This window comes from Labrus mixtus, chromosome 23, assembly GCF_963584025.1.
Source record: "Labrus mixtus chromosome 23, fLabMix1.1, whole genome shotgun sequence".
NCBI classification, from domain to species: Eukaryota; Metazoa; Chordata; class Actinopteri; order Labriformes; family Labridae; genus Labrus; species Labrus mixtus.
Genome location: NC_083634.1, coordinates 15,443,362 through 15,468,024, shown reverse-complemented (window position 1 = coordinate 15,468,024; position 24,663 = coordinate 15,443,362). Strand labels below are relative to the sequence as shown.

General features: G+C 40.3%; 3 protein-coding genes across 5 annotated transcripts; 1 reads left to right on the top strand and 2 right to left on the bottom strand.

Moving 5' to 3' along the window:
• Window positions 1-24: 24 nt before the first annotated feature.
• msmp1 (microseminoprotein, prostate associated 1) lies at window positions 25-2,051 on the bottom strand. Its single transcript, XM_061031651.1, has 3 exons — window positions 1,801-2,051; window positions 1,611-1,719; window positions 25-682 (listed from the first exon to the last, which is right to left on the bottom strand). The coding sequence occupies exons 1-3, from the start codon at window positions 1,913-1,915 to the stop codon at window positions 511-513; spliced, it is 396 nt and encodes a 131-aa protein (XP_060887634.1). The 5' UTR covers window positions 1,916-2,051; the 3' UTR covers window positions 25-510.
• A 2,760-nt stretch (window positions 2,052-4,811) lies between these two features.
• Window positions 4,812-16,538, top strand: pik3c3 (phosphatidylinositol 3-kinase, catalytic subunit type 3). Of its 3 annotated transcripts, none has more exons than XM_061031647.1 (26): window positions 4,812-5,204; window positions 6,687-6,875; window positions 7,423-7,566; window positions 7,696-7,825; window positions 8,007-8,033; window positions 9,547-9,633; window positions 9,949-10,044; window positions 10,159-10,230; window positions 10,367-10,471; window positions 11,071-11,163; window positions 11,270-11,455; window positions 11,618-11,748; window positions 12,132-12,213; window positions 12,301-12,365; window positions 12,458-12,563; window positions 12,884-13,000; window positions 13,122-13,253; window positions 13,431-13,559; window positions 13,838-13,907; window positions 14,080-14,144; window positions 14,221-14,305; window positions 14,394-14,468; window positions 14,564-14,732; window positions 15,310-15,400; window positions 15,512-15,637; window positions 16,240-16,538. In XM_061031647.1, the coding sequence occupies exons 1-26, from the start codon at window positions 5,140-5,142 to the stop codon at window positions 16,252-16,254; spliced, it is 2,652 nt and encodes an 883-aa protein (XP_060887630.1). In that variant the 5' UTR covers window positions 4,812-5,139; the 3' UTR covers window positions 16,255-16,538. The 3 variants fall into 3 exon arrangements, with proteins under 3 accessions (XP_060887630.1, XP_060887629.1, XP_060887631.1); XM_061031646.1 differs by having other exon boundaries at window positions 12,298-12,365; XM_061031648.1 differs by lacking the exon at window positions 8,007-8,033 and having other exon boundaries at window positions 4,813-5,204; window positions 12,298-12,365.
• A 2,874-nt stretch (window positions 16,539-19,412) lies between these two features.
• si:dkeyp-75h12.7 (uncharacterized) lies at window positions 19,413-23,559 on the bottom strand. Its single transcript, XM_061031920.1, has 7 exons — window positions 23,284-23,559; window positions 22,991-23,111; window positions 21,957-22,126; window positions 21,449-21,627; window positions 20,972-21,134; window positions 20,401-20,531; window positions 19,413-20,322 (listed from the first exon to the last, which is right to left on the bottom strand). The coding sequence occupies exons 1-7, from the start codon at window positions 23,360-23,362 to the stop codon at window positions 20,020-20,022; spliced, it is 1,146 nt and encodes a 381-aa protein (XP_060887903.1). The 5' UTR covers window positions 23,363-23,559; the 3' UTR covers window positions 19,413-20,019.
• Between the last annotated feature and the right edge of the window lie 1,104 nt (window positions 23,560-24,663).

Below are 24,663 nucleotides of genomic sequence, written 5' to 3'. Positions count from 1 at the left end.
ATTCTTTTCTTCAAATAAACACAGTTTCTCTTTATGAACAGAGTTTTTTATTTGAAAGTTAAATGTGTTACAGCAGAGAACAGGTCAGACCCAACACACAGTGATATATATTAATAAACATATATATTTGTTTATATGTACATTAAGTAGATAGTAAAGAAAATAAATGGTATAAAGATGTCCCCAAACAACCTGTAGTAAAAGAATACAGCTTCTACATTTTAGTATGAAGCTTATATCAGACATTAAAGGACAAAAAGCATACTATAATAACTAAATATATTAAATATATACTAAATGTTTCATGTATCAGATCCTAATATCTGCTTTAAAACACTGCAGTTCAACTTTAACATTTTCTTTTCCTTCATTGGAGATACAATCCAAACATTACAGATGCTTTATATGTTATATATTTATATTTAAGTACAGTTTGTGTGTAAAATGTAAAAGAGTGAGGATTGGTTTCCCTCTAGAGACTGAAGAGAGAGATGATTGCCGGAGAGTTTTCTACCCCTCCAGATGTTGCTGCAGCTGCAGAGATCCGTGGCTCGGGTCCTTCATGTCCTCGTATGGGGAGCAGGGCAGACGGGGGTCCGCTGTCTGGACCAGGGACACTTTGCAGGTCACCGGCTCCACCCGCACCCGGCACCACGCGGGGAAGTCCACCGGTCGATGCAGCCTAGACAGTTAGACGCAGGGCCTCAGATTGTTAAGGCTTACTTATTTTAAAACGCACTTGTATCTTAAATAAATGTGACGCATGAAGAAGTGGTGGAAAGGGTTTCAGTGGGTTTTGAAACCTGTCCACCACCTCAGCTCAGAGGACTTTCATCACACCCTGACTCTGTCCACACTTCAGTTGTGTGTCTATGTAAATGTGTTTTCATGTTTCCATACATGTTTTTAAAGTCACCTTTTTAATAGTAGACCTCTGCATGCACATGTTAGTCAGAAACAAATTTAAAAAAGGTGAAAAATATTGTCATTTTTAAGTGTTTGAAAATATTTAAATACAACTGCTGAAGCAATGAAGTGAAGCAGAGCTCTCAGTTACTTTCACTTTGCTTATTAACACATTTTGTGCTATTTCCTTCTATTAATAGATTTTGAAGGAAATATCCCAGTGTTCACGCCCCTACATTTATTTCACAATAGAAAGAACTACTCTGCAAACTATTAGTCTGTATGTCAGCATGTGCTCAACGTTGATGTTGTAATTTATCTAAATATTATACTACAACTAATGTACCATACAGTTCTGTTTACATTAGTGATGATGTTATATTCTATTAATGAGTATAAAATAAGTCAACCTTTCAGAGTTGAATCATGACTACTTTTTTAACACATCATTTTACTGCTCGTACCTCAGCACAGTTTTGAATGCAGGACTTTCAAAAGAGTCTTTTTTTTTCTTCTTACATGAAGCACTGCTGCAACTTTCACTGAAGTAAACAATCAAAAAACATGTTCTTAAAACATGAATGTCCTCGTTCAGACAAACCGTTTTAGATCCACCACTTTGACGTCATCTTTCCTTTATCTGCAATACAGTGACTGCAGTCATCTGGACACCTCACTGTGTGTGTGTGTGTGTGTGTACTCACGTCTCACAGCAACCCACTCCTACAGGGTGCAGACAGGTGCACTGCATACACGCGTTGTCCATCCAGGTTTCCCCCAGAGCGTACTGCCTCCCCTCGAACACGCACAAAGCTGCAACAAAACAAAAAGAGGAGTTCATTTTTGCTTCAGTTTACAAATACTCAGAGGACGTTAAAGCGGTTGTGGTCTCACCTCTGGAGTCAAAGTGGCACTCCATGGGTGCAGCAAGCCCTCCACTGGTCCACAGGAGAAACCCTGCAGCTGCAAGCACCCAGTTCACCCCTGTGAGCTCCATCTTCATCTTCATCTGGTCTGTTCAGCTACTGGTTCCTCTTCTTCCTTCTGCTCCTTTATTTATACATCCCCGAGGTCGGCGGTGGCGTGGAGGTGGGGTCAGCTCCGTCATGTGGCCCACACGCCGGCTGTAGAAGGTGGCGTCCACTGGGGAACGAGGAACAGGGTGTTCTGAGCGGAGGGGGGTTGGGGGGAGTGGGGGGGGGGTTTAGAATTCAAGGTCTTGTATCTTGGCACAGATTTGGCACTCTGGAGATCACCTCGCTGTGCTTCAGTGGGCATGAACCTCCGAAGAGATAGAAACAATGACACATCCATGCGGTGACTAATAGAGGTGAGATGGAGGGCAGAGAAAGTGGGAAGGGACGGAATTATCATACATGATTCATCACCGTTCAACCTCTCATTTGGTTATTTTGTCCTGGTCGTGCTCCAGAAACTGAGGATTTTAAATAAAACATACAACAAATCACTGCTCTATGACAGGATGAGTCATTATCTATAGACATTGAGTAAATGGGGCGGCTGTGGCTCAGTGGTAGAGTCATCATCTCTCAACCAGAAGGTCGGGGGCTCGATTCCCAGCTCCTGCAGCAACATGTCTGATATGTCCCTGGGCAAGACAGTTAACCTCGGATTTCTTCGTTGGCAGCATATGAACGTGTATAGATGGGATTAGTTACCTCTGATGGTCTCCCATAGCAACCTCTACCATCAGTGTGTGAATGTGTAGGTGTGTCTGTGACCTGAGTGGAGGAAAGATTTTTCTATTTGAAGCAGAGTTCACACAACATGGAGAACATCATTTCTACAATCATCTTTATCTGCTGTGATCATGTGTTGTAGATTTAAGCTTTGAAAACACCTCGTCCAATCTCAAGTTTGAAGAATAGATCGAATAGAAGTTTTGTCTTTTAAATTCCCTATTTTTATCACAAGATGTCATTACATGTATGTGCAAGTGTCTGTTTACTGTACATGAAGTACATTTCTGTGTCCACTCGCACAAAAAAAAAAAATCACACCAACATGCCACAAGAAAAAACGTCAAAAACGATCAAATGTGACCTGACAGTGCAGCACAGCATCACTGGGCCAACAGAACATTAGCTCATGTTCTTCCGTTAGTTTGTTATCTGCGGTCCGAGGTATCAGATCATAGGAAAAACCTTCTCAGCCCGTCACAGGAGGCCTCAGAGCCTCATAATCTGGTGTTTTGTGGGCTTTTTCGCACATACCGACCACCGTAGTAGCATCAGTAATAGGTCCCACTCATCAGGCGACCTGAATCAGGGGTGCTACTCTCTTCATTTGTATGACTCACACTTGCCTTTCTCAGACTTTCATTTCATAGCACTGTCTGCATTATCACGAGTGATATACAGGTGACAGTATTTGATTAAATTCACTTCTTCCATAAGATCAAAGTAAGTTTTATGTTGACCTCCTCTGAGTCTACGTGTTGACCTGACTTCACACTCACATTTGACAACGCGTTGGCGTCATTGTTGATGAACAGGGTGGACCTCATCAAAACACAAGATGAGGATTTTCCCTGTCCCGCCTGTTGCCCTTCACGGACGTGCAGTTAATTGGTGACAAGTGAGTTTTAATTTGGCAGCGCTTTCTTTTCAAATGTTCACAGGCTGTCATCATGTTCGTATCTTGAATACAGTAACACATATCTTCCATCTTCCACGAGGATGAACTGCACCCCAAGAGGCGTTCAAACTCATGCTTCAAAACCGTCATCAAATTAATTCAGATATTTCTGAAATGAGAAACAGGTTCATTTTTTAAGTAGATTATGTATAAAAGAGATTTGCTTAAGTTATTTAGTTATTTTATTTTACCCACTGGAGTCCTGTATAACTAAGTGCAATATATTTATTGCATACCTGTCACCTGAAAATTAATTATATATTGTATACTATATTTTTCGTTGTACTTGTACAGTGACAATAAACATATCTTATCTTATCTTATCTTAGTGCAAAACAATTTACAAAGTGAAAAAAGAAACGATCAGTGCAAAACTTAATCAGTAATAAACAATAACTGTACCTACTGATAAAAGATAAAGATAAAGATAAACTTTATTGATCCCCCATGGGGGAAATTTTTGCGTTACAACAGCTCAAGAAAACAGGAAACAGGAATATAATTATTAAAAATAACAAGAAGTTAAAAATCAAACATATTTACACCAGTTAAATAAAGGAAGAAAAAAATACAATAATAGAATAATGCAAGGTATGTACACATGTTCCACTTGTGGAAATGTAAATAACACAAATAATAAATAACACAGACAATAACTCACCCAATTTGTGATCAATAAATAAGACTGTTGCAACTCAAGAAGTTCTGATTTCAAACCACTTTTGGACACAGGTCACAAAATGTAAGAATGACATCACAAAAACAAATCATTGGCTTCATAAATGATTTCATTAAAACAAAAAACAAAAAAGATTAATGTTTCAAAGTCTTTTCAAAAACAACTCTCAGTTTTAAAAGAATTATTCAGGCTTTAAACATATTAATTAAACAATATGGATATAGAGATAAGGAGAGTTTCCCTTTCAAAAAACAGAATAAACTTTTTTACTTTTTAAGCAAAAAATACATGATGTGTGCAGTTTTGTAAATATTTGTCATGTACATTTTAAAGTCAAAATTAACCTCATAAAAAGCGCATAAATTACTCCAAAAATACTAAATCAAGATTAAAAACTCAACAATGCCTCGTCAACATTAACACGATTTAATGTACTGTCTCTTTAAAAACGTAAACCACTCCTCTTCTCTACTTCCTTCTTGGTTTTAATCAGACTTGACAAATCAACACAAGGTACAACGATCGCTTCCTCCGTTTAGTCCGTTTAGTCAGCCGCTCTGCACTCGACAATCGGCTACTTTTCCCTGGCTGTACATTCCGGTTGATGCTGTTGTGTTGTGTAGCTATCAAAAACATCAAATCATGCCCGGTGAGACAGCCGTCAAGATAATGTCTTTACCGTGAATAAAGGGGCTCAAAGTCGTCTTTTTTAAACGTGTGTGTGCAGCCTGATAACGTAGCCCTCCGTGTGAGTAGTATTTTATTGTAAACGGGCTCTGTGAAGTGTTGTTGTGCTGAGCCGAGGCCTTGTCGCAAAGTCTCAAATAACCAGTCTGGGATTTCATGTTGAAGTCGTCTGGGTTTTGGGTACATTTTTGGTGTTTTCCAGTCGGAAGATGGACACTGATAAATTCAACTATGCTTACAGCTGTGACCTGGACATCAACGTTCAACTTAAGATGTAAGTTTTTGCACTTAAATGCTTCGCTCTTGGTCAAAGCGCTGTAACTAATCTATCTTGTGACTTGACAGGATGCTCGGTGTGTGTGCTGAGTGTGTGTGTGTGTGTGTGTTTGTGTGTGTGTTTCTGTGAGTTTAAATCTTCACAAGTGACTGTTTATCTGACACCTTTAAAACCCAATAATGAGAGAAATTAAACGATTACACAGTCTTTTAAATCCTTTTACAACCTGCCTGGAATAAAAAAAAATGTATATGGAACAATTCTGCTCACTGATTCATCTCCAGTCAAAACAGCTAATTAAGATTTATTTTCCTTTTTTTTCTGCTAAATGATTAAACTAATTGAATCAACAAGAAACCCCATTGCAGTGTATTCTTTTTAAAAATATTTTTATTGAAAAAAAATATATAAAACGATACTTTCCAATCACAGAAATACAATTTACCTTTTTCCTTTTTTAAAAACATATATGCACATGTACACACAGTCACATATACACATCATTGCAGTGTATTCTAATGAAGTGGCTGGAGTAATTAATCTGTGATCATTGCATTAAGGCAATTAGAAAATGTTATTCTGTTATTGGACATTTTTTTATTTTTTATTTTTTAATATTTATTTTTATTAGGTGCAATATAGTGACAAACTGGTGATGAGGCACAAAAAAACAAACAGACAAGGTCAGGACAACGACTCCAAAATACAGTAAAAAAACAACAAATAAAGACAGCAAAATACTAAGACAGGGGTGGGCAACTGGCGGCCCCCATCAACCCTCAACGTGGCCCTCAGGTTAATTCTTACACATCAATTAATCACTGGTATATGTTGAGTTAAATTTGAGACAAAATTGACTCGTTTTTGTATTCTACAATTTGGCCCCTCTGGCAGTGAGAATTAAATGAATGTGGCCCTCGCTGTGACCAAAGTTGCCCATCCCTGTACTAAGACATCAACAGACACACATCAGACTACGACCAGAAAAACTACAAAACTATATGAAATACCTAAGAAAAGAAATCAAGAAGAGAAAGAAGCGATAGAGAGAAAGTGCTTTGTAAGGGAGAAAGTTGAGCAGTGTGTATGGTATGTGTTGAATATGTTAAACAATGTTGTGAGAGGTGAGAGTTTGTGTAGTGACATGAATCTTGAACGCTCTGTTGTCAGTAAATTTTAAAAACTGTTTCCTTCTTTTTTAGCAGCCTCTCATCTGACTCCCATCAAGTGTTCAATTTAATCAAAACTGAATCATCACATTAAGTCCACTCTACAAACTCTTCTCATTGGGAACAAAAGATTGAACAGAACATCAAAAACTGAATCTTTAAAATAAATTAGTTTAGAAAGTCTATCCTGTTACAGCAGGAACAAAACTCAAACCTTATTCGCGATGTTTGCACATAGTGACTTTCTGTCAGACGAGTCTCGATACCATCAGTAAACATCGTTCTGTTGTCCTCGTCTCGCCCCTTCCAGAGGCAGTTTAGAAGGAAAGCGAGAGCAGAGGAGCTACAAAGCCCTGCTGGAGGACCCCATGCTGCGCTTCTCCGGTCTGTACCAGGAGAACTGCTCGGACCTCTACGTTACCTGTCAGGTGTTCGCTGAAGGAAAACCTCTCGCTCTGCCGGTTCGCACTTCCTACAAAGCTTTCAGCACTCGTTGGAAGTGAGTACAAAAAGTAGTTTTGTAGAAGGTTTTGCATATTATAGGTGATGAGTTGCTTGAATGAAAGACATGCTGTGTTTACTGAAGGAGAGGAACTAGTGAAAGAATCGGGTGGAAGCACCTTTAACGATTATTTCTGTTACCTGATAGGGAAGAATTTTCTATGCATATGATACAGGATCAAGAGGCCCATTCTTTATGTGTTGTTTGATGTGAAAGGGAAAAGGATATAAGCCTGTTAAATGTTCAAGATGGCATCTTTTCTTTTGCCAGTAAATTCTTAATTTAAAAACAGTTTGAGACATATTTTTCCATCCTGTCTTTATTCAATTTTTGCGGTCAGAATGCAAAGAAATGCTCTTAAATACATTAAAGCTGTTCCTATGAGGTGCTCACTGGTTACTAAAAAAATGTAACTCCTCTCATCAAATCCTGAATTTTCTCTTTCGAGGTTAAAAAAGGGAACAAGCTTGCAAAGCTTCAAGTGTAAGTCTTCTTACACACTCTATTGCTTTCTCTCTCTGTCCTCACCTGCTGTCCTGTGCAGCTGGAACGAGTGGCTGCGGCTGCCTGTCAAGTACCCCGACCTCCCTCAGAGTGCTCAGGTCGCTCTCACAGTGTGGGACATCTACGGACCGGGCAGAGCTGTCCCAGTCGGGGGAACCACTGTTACCCTGTTTGGCAAATATGGGTGGGTCTCCTCTCACACTTTTACTTTTACTTATAAATGTTTTTGATTATATATAAATCTGATGCTAAAGCGTATAAAACAGCAAAAAATATACAGAATTCTGAACCCACTTCTCTTCTCCTCTTCTAGTATGTTCCGTCAAGGCATGCATGACCTGAAAGTTTGGCCGGGTGTGGAGGGGGACGGAGCAGAGCCCACCACCACACCAGGACGCACCAGCAGCAGTCTGACAGAGGACCAGATGGGAAGACTGGCCAAGGTACAAATTCTGCACGCGTTAGATATAGAGAGAAGGATTAACGTTGGTGTAGGATGAGGGGGGGGAACAAGGTAGGGCGAAGCGGATGTGGGGAAAAGATGGAGGGTTTAAAAAGAAGCATTGTGTGCGTGTTGGAAAAGAAGAGAACCCCCCCCCGTGTCTAAACCATCATCTGTTCCAGGGCCCTGACCTGGAGGTACTCAGTGATGTGAGTACACGTACAGGAGTTAGTTTTGGCAATGCAGAATGTGTGTGTGTGTGTGTTTGTGTACTGTATGTGTATGAAGAAAGCCTTGGTCCAAATATATCTGCAAATACATTTCAGTTATCTTAATGCCACTTAATTTAGGTGAACTCGAGTAATTCAGATTGTGTTGTGAAGTTATGAATAATTCCTTCATCTTTAAAGCTACTCTGAGGAGTTTTCATCTGCTTATGAAACAAACTTAAATTCATATCGATCGCTCTGTATGACCTTCAAAATCAAACAAGCCCATCAGGAAAAAGATTGACTATTTCTTTGTAGTCATTTAATCAGCCTGTCACCTGTGCCGCAGGGTAGGTGTCAGACGAAGCAATTAAAGGCAAACTAAAGGAGAGCCTTTTTTTTTAAATACCACGTCAAAGACTTTTAAAAATAAATCAGGATGAGATTATTTCCTTTCCACAGGGGTCACCAAAATTGACACAACCTAAAGGAACTCACAGGAGCTTTAAAAGTTCCTCACAGGAGCTTTAAAAGTTCCTCACAGGAGCTTTAAAAGTTCCTCACAGGAGCTTTAAAAGTTCCTCACAGGAGTTTTAAAAGTTCCTCACAGGAGCTTTAAAAGTTCCTCACAGGAGTTTTAAAAGTTCCTCACAAGAGCTTTAAAAGTTCCTCACAGGAGCTTTAAAAGTTCCTCACAGGAGCTTTAAAAGTTCCTCACAGGAGTTTTAAAAGTTCCTCACAGGAGCTTTAAAAGTTCCTCACAGGAGCTTTAAAAGTTCCTCACTCTAAATCACTGAATTCTTTGCATCGAACCCCCATGTGTATCTTTTATATTTCAAATACATTTGGATCCTGGTTTTGGTGTGAAATCTGTTCAGTGTACGGCTGCGTTCTTGAAGGCATCACACACTTTCTTTTTTCAAAGTTTTCTGCTGTTGCCATACATGAGTGTATTTTGTGTAAGTGTGTGCATGTTTTTTTCAGGTTTTATTTTGACACACAATGTCGGGTCAACTTATTGCAGCTTTTTTGAGGACATCAGGAACTTCCTGTCCTTTATTACTTTATCTTTTTTTGAATTGGCTCTTTTCGTATTCATCTTATTCTGAAGAGACTCTTTCATTTCTAATTTTGTTTTTTTTTATCCAGAGTGCAGTTGGTTTTATCCCATCATGTCAACTTTTCCTAAACTGCTACCAGTTCATATGTTGTTTTTAAGAGTGAGCACTAATTCTAACCCGCTGAGTTGTGGGCTTCCTGTTCATGGCCAAATGTGTGCTTACATTCCTGACACACACTGATGATGAGCCGATTGGCTGGCGTGTGAGCGGAGATGCTGGATTGGCTGCGGACACTGGATTTGTGCATGATTGGTCAAGCTGTTTGCACCTCAACCACCCTGCTGTGACCTTAAATCTTTTCTACATTTTTGTACTTTGCTAAAACTTTTTATTTTTTTTTTGTCTTTTTCTCGTTTCCCTACCCTCTTTCTTCCTTTCCTCTCGCTCCCCAGCTGACAAAAGCCCATCGACAGGGCCACATGGTGAAGGTCGACTGGCTGGACCGTCTGACCTTCAGAGAGATTGAGATGATCAACGAGGTGAGGTCGTTTTACGAGTCAGCAATTTTGAGGGGGGGGGGGTTTTGTTTATTGGAAGTGGCAACTTTGTACAAGACAAAATGTCTTAACACATAGTAGTGAAAGTAGTCATTCTAATAACTTCACAGTAAACCATGAGCCACCTCATCAAAATGTTTTTATTCTTCCAATAAAAACCTAAAAGTTTATGTCTTCAAGTTTGGCCACATTTTTTTTTCCAACTATGTTCTGATATATGTGAACTATAGAGTGTCATTTTTTGATGAAATGAAAATGATGAGGGGGTCAAACGATTTGTTCTTTGTTCTTCTGCAGAGTGAGAAACGCAGCTCTAACTTCATGTACCTCATGGTGGAGTTTCCCCGGGTCAAAACGAACGACAAAGAGTACAGCATCGTCTACTATGAGAAGGTATTCACGCGTTTAGAAGCGCATGACAGGGAGCACTCTGACATGTAAAAAGTCAATAATAAGTCGTTAAACAAAGCCAGCTGATTGGTTTTATTTCACTCTGACCACGCCCAGGATGGAGACGACGCTTCACCCGGCCTCACCAGCTGTGACATCGTCAAAGTCCCTGATCCACAGATGGGGATGGTGAGAGGAGGACACACACACACACACACACACACATTTAAAGACACTAACAAAATGAATTTAGAATCATGTGAATGTCCGGTACCTGTATGAATAAGTTAACAACGTGTTTTTCCTTTTCTCTGCCTTCTTACAGGAGAATCTGGTTGAGAGTAAGCATCACAAACTGGCTCGTAGCCTCCGCAGCGGCCCCTCAGATCACGACCTGAAGCCCAACGCGGCCACACGGGACCAGCTTAATGTAAGGAGTACAGATCTTAGATGAAATCTTACGGTGATAACGTGTCATTTATCACACACAAGAAGAAGAAGAGAGAAAACAACAGAAAGAACTGTGTTTGCACAAAGACACGTTTTGATCCGTGATCTTAAAGGTGTCCAGAAATCAAAGTTAAGGATCCAGAATCCAAGAGCACAGTCTGCTTCTTTTCTCAGAGCAACCAACAAACAAGCATTCAGAGTACCTCAAGGTGCTGCTGTTTGTGTGGAGCTACAGTAGTCGTGTGATGCAGTCTGACGTCTGACCATGTAGAGCTCTCAGGATGACTTTGACTTCCAAAATATGTGGTCATTTAAGCAGAAAGCTGGAGTGAGAATGATTGTGGGAGCTTCATTTTTTAGATTAATAAGAAGAAGAAACTGTTTTAATTAAGGAGAGAACCTCAAATAACAAATGATCAGAATGAAGAGCTCTGACTTTACACTAGAGTCTTTATAATATATTTGGGGGAGCTGAATATCGAAACGTATTTTCTACACAGCACTCTTTACATCTTGTAGCCATTAGCACGTCTTCTCTTCAGTCTGTTTTAATATCTTTGTGTTTGTGTGCAACGACAGATCATCGTGAGCTACCCTCCAACCAAGCAGCTGAGCTCTGAGGAGCAGGACCTGGTGTGGAAGTTCAGATACTACCTCACCACACAGGAAAAGGTGGGTGTGTTTCGTTATCTTCTGGTAGCCAGACTTCTCCCGGTTCCGATCTCCAACACTTGTTCATGACTGAAATCTTCTTCTTCCTTCCTCTTCTGCCCCGCAGGCTCTGACTAAGTTCCTCAAGTGTGTGAACTGGGATCTGCCGCAGGAGGCCAAGCAGGCTCTGGAGCTGCTGGGGAAGTGGAGGCCGATGGATGTGGAGGACTCACTGGAGCTGCTGTCCTCCCAGTTCACCAACCCCACGGTCAGACGCTACGCCGTCGCACGCCTGCAGCAAGCCGATGACGAGGTAAAGAGTATAAACAACCACAGCAACAAAAAAGGATTTTAGATTAATTGAGTCAAGGAAAACCAGAAACGATCCGTCACATTTGAGAATAATTACAACAACAAAAAATCAACTTTAAATCCAAACACAAAGAAAGAGAAAGTCTTCCTCTCCCTCCTCCAGGACCTGCTGATGTATCTCCTCCAGCTGGTCCAGGCGCTCAAGTACGAGAACTTCAGCGATATTCAGGGAGGCCTGGAGCCCGGCAGCAAGAGAGACAGCCAGGGGCTTTCAGATGACTCGGCACTGGACAGGTCAGTGTTTGGACTTTTCTGACAGCGGCTCATAAATAAGTCGACACTACCGGCAGCTTTGACTCGAGCTCTCTTCTGGTCGGTTGAAGAATTGTTCCTGTTGTTTTTTACTGCTTGGATCTAAATTAAGTACGATTTCTTTTTTTTAGCCCGTGGGAGAATTTGATTATTTTTCTTTGTCGCAGGCCGTTATGAAACTCTAAGGGTGTTCGGATTTTTATTGGCGTCAACGTGTACAGCTCCAGCCAAAATCTGGAAGCAGAGCACTGACTAAACCTCAAACTCTATATTTAACACACCATGTCACTGGCTTCAGTAAAAGTTCATCTCTTTAATCACCACGTTCTCTTAAAGATAAACAGTTTATGTCATCCTCTGTGTAGTTCTCAGGTTGTGTCTGGTACAACCGGACCTTCAAACGTCACGCAGAAAGGCAAAGAAGCAGCCGACAGCGAGAATCTGGAGGTAAGAAATGCAAAAATGATGTTAACCAAACCGATTGGATTCTGTAGTTTTCCCCCTCTGACGCGTTCTTGTCTCTCTTTGTAGCAGGACTTGTGCACTTTTCTCATCTCCAGAGCGTGCAAGAACTCCACACTTGCCAACTATTTGTATTGGTGAGTTGAGTCCAAACTACTATTGACAGGAAAAAACTTCTTGTGTGTGTGTTTATTTACCTGAAAGTGAAACCTGTGTGTGCGCTCTGCAGGTATGTGATTGTGGAGTGTGAGGATCAGGATACTCAGCTGAGAGACCCAAAGACCCACGAGATGTACCTGAACGTCATGAGGAGGTTCAGCCAGGCTTTACTCAAGGTCAGCACTCAGCAGAACCAGGAAACATGTCGATATAGTCTCTGATCTCTCTCTGGTTTAGACCCCTCAATGAAATGATTCTGACTATCTTATTATGTTTTTAACTTGTTGTAGTTAAAATATGACTTCTTTTATATTTCATAGGAAGTGTGATTAAAAACAGAGAACAAATAATCCTACATCAAAATGCCCAGAGTCATTTTAAACTTGAGTTTTATACAAATATATACCACACTCAAATGCTCTATTCTCTCATTTAAGTCCTGTTAGTGAACTGACCTCTACATTTATATGCTGACACTTACTCTTCTTCTCTGCAGGGCGATAAGAGTGTGCGGGTGATGCGGTCGCTGTTAGCCGCCCAGCAGACGTTTGTAGACCGACTGGTGCAGCTGATGAAAGCTGTGCAGAGGGAGAGCGGGAATCGGAAGAAAAAGGTGACAACAGAAAACCTTCATGTGCAGAAACTAAAAATATACATACCCGTACTTAAATCATGCAGTCTATGTTTCTAAAAATGTATTGAAAATATTCCTAAACCGCGTCCCGTGTGTGCAGACGGAGCGGCTGCAGTCTCTGCTCGCTGATAACGAGAAGGTGAATCTCTCAGAGATCGAGCCGATCCCTCTCCCTCTGGAGCCTCAGATACGGATCAGAGGCATCGTCCCGGAGACAGCCACTCTCTTCAAGGTACAAGACAAGTTCCCTTGACCCCCGTAAATCCCCTTCACACGTTCTAAACAGTGTGAAGGATCCTTAAATACTGTACAGACACAAGCACAGTATGCAAAGCACTTCTCCTTGTTTAGTAAATAATCGTTCAACACATTGTTCAGAAGCTTTTCTCCCTGCATGTGTTTGTTGCAGAGTGCTCTGATGCCAGCCAAACTCCTCTTCAAAGCCGAGGACGGAGCCATGTACCCGGTCATCTTCAAACACGGCGATGACCTGCGACAGGATCAGCTCATCCTGCAGATCATCTCGCTCATGGACAAAGTAAGAATAAGTTAGCGAGTATACGTTTTCAGAAATAAACCCTTGTGACTGTACTTTTTCTTTTCATTAAACTAGTGTTTCTTTTAAGTCTCCAAAACTATTTTCAGTGATGTTTGCAATCATGCAACAAGTACTGTAACCTTTGTTTCTCTGGCTTTTTAACATTAAGGACCGTATTTCTTAAAGAGAAGCTGCACAGAAAGTTCAGCTCTTTTCATAACTTTCTTAAAAAATTGGGTGTAGGTTATTAATTCTTTGTCTTGTTTCGGGAAATCTAGCTGTTAAGGAAAGAGAATCTGGACCTGAAGTTGACGCCTTACAAAGTATTAGCCACCAGCACCAAGCACGGTAAGAAGAAGAATCTCATCACTACTAGAAAACATGTTTCTATAGCAACATAAATGCTCTCAAACAGGCTTCATTTGCAATTCTCATTGAACTATAAAATCTCTTTGGGATATGATGAAAAGTTCTTAACTACTTGATTTGCTTAAATGTTGAATCCTCCATTCTGTCACAGGTTTTATGCAGTTTGTTCAGTCTGTTCCTGTTGCTGAAGTTCTCGCTACTGAGGGCAACATCCAGGTGAGCTTTGCTTTTAAAGAATCTCAGCACTGCTAACATGTGAACGTCTTTAAAATCACACGATTTGTTCTGACAGAGCTTCTTCAGGAAGCATGCGCCGAGTGAAAAAGGACCGTATGGCATCAGCTCGGAGGTGATGGACACCTACGTCAAGAGCTGCGGTGAGTTCTTTGAAAAACAGAGTTGATGTGGTCTTCATTTGATTCCAGCTGTTTGAACAGTGTTTTCTCCCTCGCTGTGTCTCTTCAGCCGGTTACTGCGTCATCACATACATCCTCGGAGTAGGTGATCGGCACTTGGACAATCTGTTGCTGACAAAGACCGGTGAGACAAACACGCCGTTCCTATAAACAAGATCATTAACGCTCCGGTTTGTGAAAACGGTTTTAAAACTCGATCTCCTCCTCCTCCTCCTGCAGGAAAACTCTTCCACATCGACTTCGGCTACATCCTGGGTCGAGACCCCAAACCGCTGCCTCCACCGATGAAGCTGAGCAAAGAGATGGTGGAGGGGATGGGAGGCATGCAGAGCGAACAGTACCAGGAGTTCAGGAAGCAGTGCTACACCGCCTTCCTCCACTTAAGGAGGTAAAATGTGCAACACTCAAAGACACAGGGAAGAAGAAATAACTTGATTTTTCTCCTAAAAAATACAGAATGTACCATCAAAGTGGCTTGAACCATACCTGCATTATATTTATTTAACACTATTCAGTATCGATTTCCAAGAAATTGAGGTCAATGCTCGCTTTTATGCAGCTACTAACTTTAAATTAAGATACAGTTAATGTGCATGAGACAGGTGATGGATCACAGTAAATATTGTATCAGCCTTATTTATTGATTCTTGAACTTTTGACTGTTATGAAGATACCTCTTTGTTAGTATATTAAGAATGTGCTTGCAGAAACTGGGCTGTCCCTTTTGTTTAAGTATTATACAAAAAAATGAATGTCACTAAATGTGCACTTTGGTGAATTATCTGTTTTTTGTAGTCAGATTACTGCACAGTAACTACCTAGCTGAAATCAAACATCTGAAATCAGCAGCAGTAGAAAGACATTTTCAGATGTGTTTAATTGGTATATATTTGTGAGTAAGATACAAAACGATTAAAGAAATAACAACTATAGGTACAATAAACTCCTCCCCTTCATTCCTTCAGATACTCCAACCTCATCCTGAATCTGTTCTCTCTCATGGTGGATGCCAATATTCCTGACATCGCTCTGGAGCCTGACAAGACAGTGAAGAAGGTAAGTGATATGAAGTGATGACACCCGACTGATGGGTCTTAATTTAACATCACCTGTACCTCTGTCTGTATGTATGAGTATGTACGACCATGTCCGCTTGTTTGTCTTCAGGTGCAGGATAAGTTCAGATTGGACCTTTCGGACGAGGAGGCCGTCCATTACATGCAAAGTCTGATTGATGAGAGTGTCGGCGCTCTGTTTGCTGCTGTGGTTGAGCAGATACACAAGTTTGCTCAGGTACGTCGCTCAAATGCACCGCTGACTTCAATGGACAAAATGTATATTTCTTTCTGCAGGGACCTGCAGCAAAAAAAAAATACTGGTGAAGTTAAATGATTCAGCCAATTTACTATGAATGATGTTAAATCCCTCCCTCCCATTTATCTTATTATATTTAACTTACCGGTCAAACCATTGGGATGAAATGTGGGACTTTTGTAGTTTTAAATATGATACATGATGATATGATATTTAAGATTTCCCACCCTACAATACCAAATAAAGCATTTCAGAAAAGTCTTCAGTTCAGATTTTGACAAAGGACTGGTTATTCTGAAAGTTATTTAAAAAACATTTTTTTGAGTGTATATTCATAAGTAAATTCATTATTCATTAGTCAGTTCGTTTACATGTTCACATCTGTGTGATGGATTATCTGCCAAAAGCAGGTTTTGTCTTAAACAGTTAATTTAGTTGATTACATCTGACCTCAGTGGAGTTAAACTTTCTAAACACCACTTGAATAATCATGCTCTAAAAACTAATTTTTACTATTTAATTTCTGTGTTTTGTTGTTTCTGCAAACCTCTGTAATTTTCTTCGTCCTTCTCTCCATCTAGTATTGGCGCAGATGAGCAAAGAGTGCTGAGACGAGCCTGAATTGGAGGATGTTCTGCAGCAGGAGCACATGATCGTACAGCTCCGACCCGACTGACGCCATGAGCGTATAATGTGAGAAAGAAGAAAGAAACCCAATGACACTGTTAAAGAGGCCAAGAATGCACTGCCAACCTTTACTGCAAGATGGCTGAACAAGGACACGGATGTCTTTGTTTGCTTATGTATATATGATGTATATTAATTATTGAATGAATGAATGAAATGTATGGCCAAATAAAAGACTGTTGATACAAGTGAACACATCAGCCCTTTGTGGTTTATATTGACACATGTATCGCTATGGCAATGTGTATTTTTCATCATTTTAGCCCAAAGAAGTGCAGCTATGCAGCATTTATGGTGCGTAACATGTTTCTTAATTGAGCATTGCTGACCATCTGTGGAGGGTCATACCGTAAACGCTGGGGGTGGAAACAAGTCGAACCCCCACTGAAGAGGTTCAGTGAGTCACATAGCCAGTGACTAAGCATTTTCTGCAAGACATGACGGAAAAGTCAGTCCATCTGACTCAAGCAATATATTTATAAGGGTAGCTTTTATTCTAACCTTTTTATCTAGCTGCTGAGTCTCGCCAAAAAAGGTTAAACAAATGTAACAGAAGCTAACTGCCCCAATCTGCGTCAAAGAGATTGGTAGGCTTTAATTTAATATATTTTTAGAATCATTATTAACCACAAAATTGTGAGAGAAACTTCAGCGCTAACAAAACTAGCTGTCAGCTTTCATATCCATTTAACCAATGTGGTTGAGAAAAACAACTTTAGTTTGATTTTGATTTTCAGCTTTAATTTTTCTAGTTCCTAGTAACATTAGGGTCAATATTTCTTCACAATTCAAAACTATTTAGCATGTTTTTGAGGGTTACATTACCCCAACACATCGTTTGAAATCCTCAACTATGTAGCCTACCTATAAAGAAACTGCAGCTACAGAGATCCACTGAGTTAGCTAGCTTTAGCCTTTAGTTAAGCTGAGTCTGTCCTCTCCAAACTGAGTAGACTTCTCAAGTCGAATAACCAACATTTAATTGTATCCAAATGGAAATAGTTTCTTGGTATAAACCTGGTTTGTTTTAGTTTCAGCAAATGCTAACTGCTGCTGTTATCGAAGCTAGCTTTACGCGGTCCAACATTAGCTCTTTAGCTGCCTTTTTATGGAAGGTATTGTTTTGGCTTAGTTATTCCATTTTGTATCAACTTATTGTTTGTTACTGTATTGTATTTTTAGCTAAACATTTCTATGACTCAATTTCTTATAAAGAACAATGCAGGTTTATCAAGCTAGTTCCTACTCTGCCTTTGGGTAGGGCAGCAAGGTTTGATAACTTTGATTCAGTTATTCGTTTCCGTAATGAGTTTTATGTTCATGATTTGACATCAGCTTTTTATTTAAAAGTTATTCATAATATCTGCATCAACACACTGCTCGATGATTGATATTTAAGGGGATTGATACGACTAATCCAAACAGTTGATAATGGGGAAAAAGGACAAGGAACTTATAAAAAAAAAAAAAAAGGTCGCAGCAGAATTCAGTTTGATGTATAAAAACTACATTGCACCGCCTAAAATAGCACACAACCAGAGAGTTTTTCTTTTATAGAAAAAGTCCTGCAAATAGAAGGAAACCAAACAAAAACTGTCAAACATGCATAACTTCTGACAGTTGTGTGGACAGGTGCAAATTCACATAAGCCAGCTTCTTAATACATGAATCATCTCCAAACAACATAACACACATTGTGTGTATTAATACAAGCCTTTTTGTGGAGCTTTGGATAATCCCCCAGGTCTCTGTGGACTCTGGAAAAGGTAGAAGGGGAAACAAACAATGCTGGATGGCCAAATCCCCAAGGCGCCCCCAATGTTGCGGAAAAAATGCTACACCAGCAAAACAGAGGGCAGGAAAAGGAGATTTTTGTTTTTATGCAGGAGGCAAAATGAGGTGGTTAAGTGTCAGCGAAGGGGTAACTGTGAGTCAGAACAATTCAGAGCATTGAATGGTAGAAAAAACTAGTCTGTTATCACTTTTTGGGGGGTAAAACCAGCATGAAGAATGGCTGCATGCGTGGACGTTTTCGTTCTTGTGCTTGTTTATAAAGCTCATGGTTTTGGATGTCACCGTTGAGAGTCACTGGACCTCAGCTTAGAAGAGGCACAGGGGGCAGAATCGCTACCACATTTAGATTTTTCTGTGAATCATTGGTACAAATAAACAGCTTCTTTGGACTCGTAAGATAAACAATTTCTGCTTCATTTGCGATGTTCATTCACCATCGATTATCTGACCCTTTTCATGCAGCCGTCTGACTCATGTTGGACAAGCAGTCATCACCAGAGGAATGTGCTTATATGTTTTAAAAATTGGGAGCCACATGTCCATCACTTCTTCGAGTCATGATCTCTTTTTGCTGGTGATCTTTCATCTGGCAACTGATGAACCAATTAAGTCCACAAGAAATGAAGTCAGAGATCAGGTACTTTTCATAGCAGGAAGGCATCCATCGCCTTTCATCAAAAACATTTAAGCGAAGCAAGCGGTTACTTTCACTGGGCTTAAAGTCACTTTACAACATTCTGGTCTTGTGACCTTTATGGCTCCATTCATCTTTCTATTCTCCTCCGCTATCTTGGGTCAGGTCACAGTGGCAGCATGCTGAGTAAGGTGTCCTTTTCCAGCAACGTTTTCTTTCCTTACTCGAGGGACCTCTGTTGAGATCTGGGTCTTGGTCACCCCAAAGCTGGACGAAGTTGGTTTTGCCTGGAGTACCTCAGGGACTCATTCCGAGCTCCCTCTGGATGTCAGGAGTAGTGACCATTTTTATGCCTATCAGAATCAAGAAGGGGCGGGACTTCCGCTATCAACCATCTCAACAATAGTGGAGGAGAAGTTAATCCTCACATTTTATGTCATGCACCCGTATTCATTTTTTTAAGAGTACAATTTCTAAGTCTAGAGCTGCTGCTAATGCTAGGCCATGATTCCTTTTTTTTTTTAACGTTTTCTATGTAAAATTCTTCTTATATCAAGCATAAAGTGACATTTATTAAGGTCTTAATGGTCACTAGCATGGGAAACTGGAGTGTTGCTAGACAACTTTTTCTGACCTTGCAACAATAAACACCAATGACAAACACTCTGAAATTAAGGTTCGTATCATCACTTTAATGGAATTACACAAAAATTATGATCTAAATATGTTCTGATGGGACAATTTTAATAGAATAATAAACCACTCCACTCCACAGTCCGGTTGATAATCCAGAGTGTAATCTGTTGTTATTATTTGTGGTCGTCTGTTCGTCTCCTTGTCTCTTTGTGTCTATCCATTTCCCTCCTTCTGTCCATCCTTCTGTCCCTCCTTCTGTCCCACTTTCCTGGCCGAGTCAGTCATGGCAGATGGCTGTCCATTAATTGATTGAGGTTTCTGCCTGTTTGTTGCGATTTCTTGCTAAATAGATAAAAATGGATTGATTGACTGAATAAAGATACTGTATTGCAAATGTCAATATCTTAGGGCCTTTCTCTGGCTTCATGTCTTTAAGTGATCTATAGCAGAGTTGAGACACAGAATGTTCCATCTCTCTCAAAGTAAGGTAAGATATCCTCCAGGCTTTTTGAGAAGTTCACTGTACATCACAGTGATGTGGTGAATCCTGGACATAGACACCAACCTTAGAGAGCAGCCCATGTGGTATACGGCTCAAAGTCTTGAGGTATCATTCTCCAATTGTCCCAAATGTCTCCTCAGAGGATTGAGACACAGGAGGTATGCTGATACCAGAGTCCAGACGTTGGTCCAGCTCCATCCCGCCGCTGTCACAGTACGCTGCACCGGGGCTCGAGGCAGGATGTCTGGGATCACAGGAGTTTTTCAGGGTTGAGGTCTGGTCCTGGTCACATTGTAGACTAGAACAGGAATCAATGGAGATTTCGTCCTCAACAAAACCAACGTGGATGTCACAAGGGTCGACAGGATCCAGGAAAGTAGGAACCAAAGAGACTGGATCGTGTACTGACACCTAACAGAAAACACATTGGTTCAGTTTTCTGTAAAGGAGGAATTATCTGTGTATTATTTTTCTCAGGAAATGTGATACCTGATTCTGAGTCTTGGGTTGATTTTCAGTGGTTTGTTCGTCTTGATTGGGTCTTCTTAAAAACAAAGTCAGTAGTGGCACAAGGAGCAGAGAAGTTAGGCCAATTCCCACACACAGCACGGGCAGCAGCCCTGAGAAGAAAGAACAAATACAGGTTGAATAAAATCACTGCTGAGGCAAGCAGACAACGCAGTGCTGCATTTCTTAACACCCCAGGGTAAACAAGACAAAGCTGTAGAATATCTGAGTCACCAAAAGGAGATGCACTTCTGCCCTTTGGAGTCATTGAAAGAGGAGTTTAGTCTTTTAGGGGGAAAAAATCCAATTCCTAAAAGTTTCTTAACATCAAATTAGTGACTGTACTGGAAAATGACCTTTTAACCATCATTAACTTTTAACAGAAAATATTTATCCTTTCACACTTTCATTAAATTTTGTAAATTGTTGCGTTGGTAATAATTGAAAGAGTATCCCTTTAGAAGATAATGGGTTTTTCTCTTGTATGTTTGCTGAAGTAAATTGAGTGCAAATGCTACCAATATTATCTATAGAAACTTAGAATGACTCTCACCTGTTTTGGAAAGCGTCACAACACACTGAGGTGCAGACTTGGGCGAAGCAGCCATGGAGAACGTCGGGAAGGAGAAGTTGGCAACAGCACAGTAGTTCTGACCTGGAGCCAAATCGGAAAACTCCACATAGGACACGGCTTCCTGGGTCCAAACCGTACGGCTCTGCAAGAACACAAAATAAAAAGCAATGATACAAAGGAGGGGAAAAAAAGCTATCGAATATATTAATCATTTTTAGGTTGAAGGCTGCAATTGTGTGCAAAACGTAATATTTAAAGACACAACAAGTGGATTTTAAATGTGCACATCAGGGTAAGATATCAGCTCTTTTGATCTGAATGAAAATGACTATTTGTTTTTTTACACCTCAACCTAAGCACAATGATGAAACTCTGGACATTTTTTTACTAGGCAACTGCGTTCCAGTCCGCATTTTTCAATAAAAAATATCAACTCAACCAAAACGTATTTGAGACCTGGTACTGGGACTGATTGAGGTTGTTGTACACAGTCACTGTGGTCCAGGGGTCAATCAGCTGAGTGATGGGACAGCATCTCTCCAAAGAGCACCTCCTGTTGGCGGCACAGGGGAACTGCACCTTCACCAACAGCTGCTCGTCTTTCAGGGAGACTGAGACAGAGGGAGGGCTGTAGTCTTGGGGGAGAGGAGAGAGGAGCTGTTAATTATCTCAACATTAACCACATGGTGATTTATTAAACATTAAAGCACATTATTAGTCATAGTGTGAGTTTCAGAAGTGAGTGATAATCCCGTGACAGAAAAAACATCCACTGTGCTGTAAGCGTATTTATCTTGAGTCTAAAAATACCATCTGTCTTCCTAATGTGTGCCTTAATTGGAGAGACACGACACTAGATAGAGTCAGAAATCAAGAAGAGAGCGATTGGAAAACTAACCAATCTGCAACTTCTCTCTGTACAGTTTATTTAAGATGTATGACTGAAACTGAAAGTTCAACTGACTGAAGTCACTGTAGTCAAACTTGCGTGGCTCGATCCAGACAGTGGAGCTCGGGTCGAGGTGAACGCCGAGACGGATCATGTTGTACAGCTCAAAGTTTGAGAAGGCCTGAGAGATGTCACAGCTGCGAGATGACACCCAAACGCACCATGGTACGTCCTGCCAGGGGTCCCTGCAAAAGAAAGGATACAGAAGAGTGCTGGTACACATTATGTGTAAACGAGGAAAAGTTTGACAGAGGCTATTTAAAGCCTTCATTAAGGAAAAGCAAAAAGCTATGAGTAAAATATTTCCTTCCTATTTGAATGTTTTTGAGGGGGCTTAAAAGTTTTTTCAAAAACTTTACTTTTTGAAAAATGGAAAAAAATGTTGAAGATTTCAAATATACCACAAATACCTACATTATAAGCAGCCTACTCGTTATGCAGGATTTCCAATTCTAATATAAGGTACATATATATGTATATAATAAAGTTTTATTCATGCATTCATGCTTTCATCACTGTTTGTTGCACATGGTAAAAGTGGGCCTTATGCTAGTTTGCAAACTTCCCCAAGTTTAAAGCTTCCTTTATGTCTATTCACATTATATTTGTTAATCATACTCTATACTACTAAATGTATCTCAATCTGTAGAATACTTATTAACCCTAAACTTGTGTATTACAGAGTGCAATATTCCCTCTGAAATGTTGTGGAGCAGAATTAAAAAAAGGCAATAATCCAGTAAAATGTAAAGGTGCTGGAAATCTTTAGCACAATGCTTGAGTTCATGTACGTACTAATTTATTATTAATGTACACAACTACAGACACACAAGTGAAACATTGACTGAAATAAATAATGCAACGATACAAGTGTTATAATTTAAATGAGGGAATATAAGAGTAGAGGTTTTACATTCAGAAATGGATAAATTGTCTTGCGTTTGTTCGTCCTTCACAAGTACAAGAACAATTTGCAAATTGTGTAAACTCACAGAAATGTCTCTCCTTTATCCACACAGACTCACACACACATAAGCGGAACTACTTACCCCTGAGTCTTTGTCTGCACGGTATAGGTGGTATTAGGACTGGCATGAGGACAATCCCACCGCAGGAGGCAGCCTAAATCCAGTGATTCCACTGAAGTGTAACAGACTAACCCAGACGACCCTGGGAAGTTCGCACGAAACCCAAACACAGAAATAGCACAATCACACAGATGCTCATTGATGCCTTAAGTCTTGATGTCACAACATTGTTAACCTGTGGAAGAGGACCGAATGGCTGAAACACAAGAAACGGCAATAAAAATCACTAACTGGAGAGTATGTTCAGTACTCACCTTTTAAGAGCAGGGCAACGGTGACATATAATCCCACGCATGCTCTCAACCAATCTGTGGCTACCCCTTGAGTCTTCATGGCGACTTTGTGAGCTCTTGATCAAATGAGCAAGACTGAGATGGTCTTAGCTTCAGCCTGTACAAGAGGTGAATGGCTCCCTTTTAAAGCAGGGTTAATGCACCTGTGGAGAGGCACTGAGATGGAGTAATCTGCAGGGGAGAAGGACAGAGTGCTGCCGGCAGGAGCATGGAAGGGGTGGAGGGATAAGGATTTAATTGAAGACCAGTGTTTTTGTAAGAGAGAGGAAAGGCTGTAATCTGCTTAAAGGACAAGATTTTTAGACTGAGACTGAAGGAAGCAGCTATTCATTTGTTTCTTCATCAAAAAAAAAAGACATCAACTAGACGCTTTATTTTTGCCTTTTTTCTTTTCTGTCCAGACTCAAACTATCTGGAAAAATTTCAATTTGATCATAATTGTAAAGTCATTCAGCACTGAGGGGACCATGCTTGACATTTGAACATGTTTCATCAATATTACTCTATTTATTCTGTCCCATCTGTCTTTTTTTATGTATTGTTTTTTTCAAAGTGATACACTGTTTTGAGATATTTCTGCTTGATAACTTTTTACTAGATGTTGCTAAATGTAGAAGGTCCTACACACAGCTTTTTGGATGTTGTCCTGACCTGGCTGTTCACACAGCAACGTGGTGTCATTCTCTGATTCTTCTAATGTCTGTGACCCACCTGCTGCAGTAAACTACCGTTATGTGCTTTCTGACCTTCACTTCATTCACAAGCTCCTCCATATAATTTTCTTTTTCTAACCTCCAGTTTTCACCATGATCCTGCGCTTAAAACCTTTGACGTCAAAGTTTGACAGTATGCCGCGGCCACGCCCCTTTGAGGTACAATCTTGGTTTTGTTGAGTTTTCGTGCACTTTAAAGCCCCAAAATAAGCGATTCATTGTGGCAAGGGAGAACAATAACTCCTTCAGTTTCAATAGGGTCCTCGCTCCAAAGTCGGTGCTCGGGCCCTAATGATAATGTGCAATGTTTTCATAATATAGAGATTTTATTGTATCATAAATCATATATCACATACCATTGCCGTAAATATTGTTCATAGATTGTTGTTTAAAAAAAATCTGTTTAAGGATGGTTAAAGTTCAGTTGATATTTGTATGTGCCACTGAACTGTTTCCCATCTGACTGGTATATGAGTGGCATATGCCGGTCTGGTGAATACATGTGCCGCAGCATATGCCATCCCGGTCAATTCATGTGCCACGGCATATGCTGCATAAGTGGCATATGCCGGTCTGGTCCACTCATGTGCCGGTCAGGGGAATTCATGTGCCGCTGCATATTCCGCAT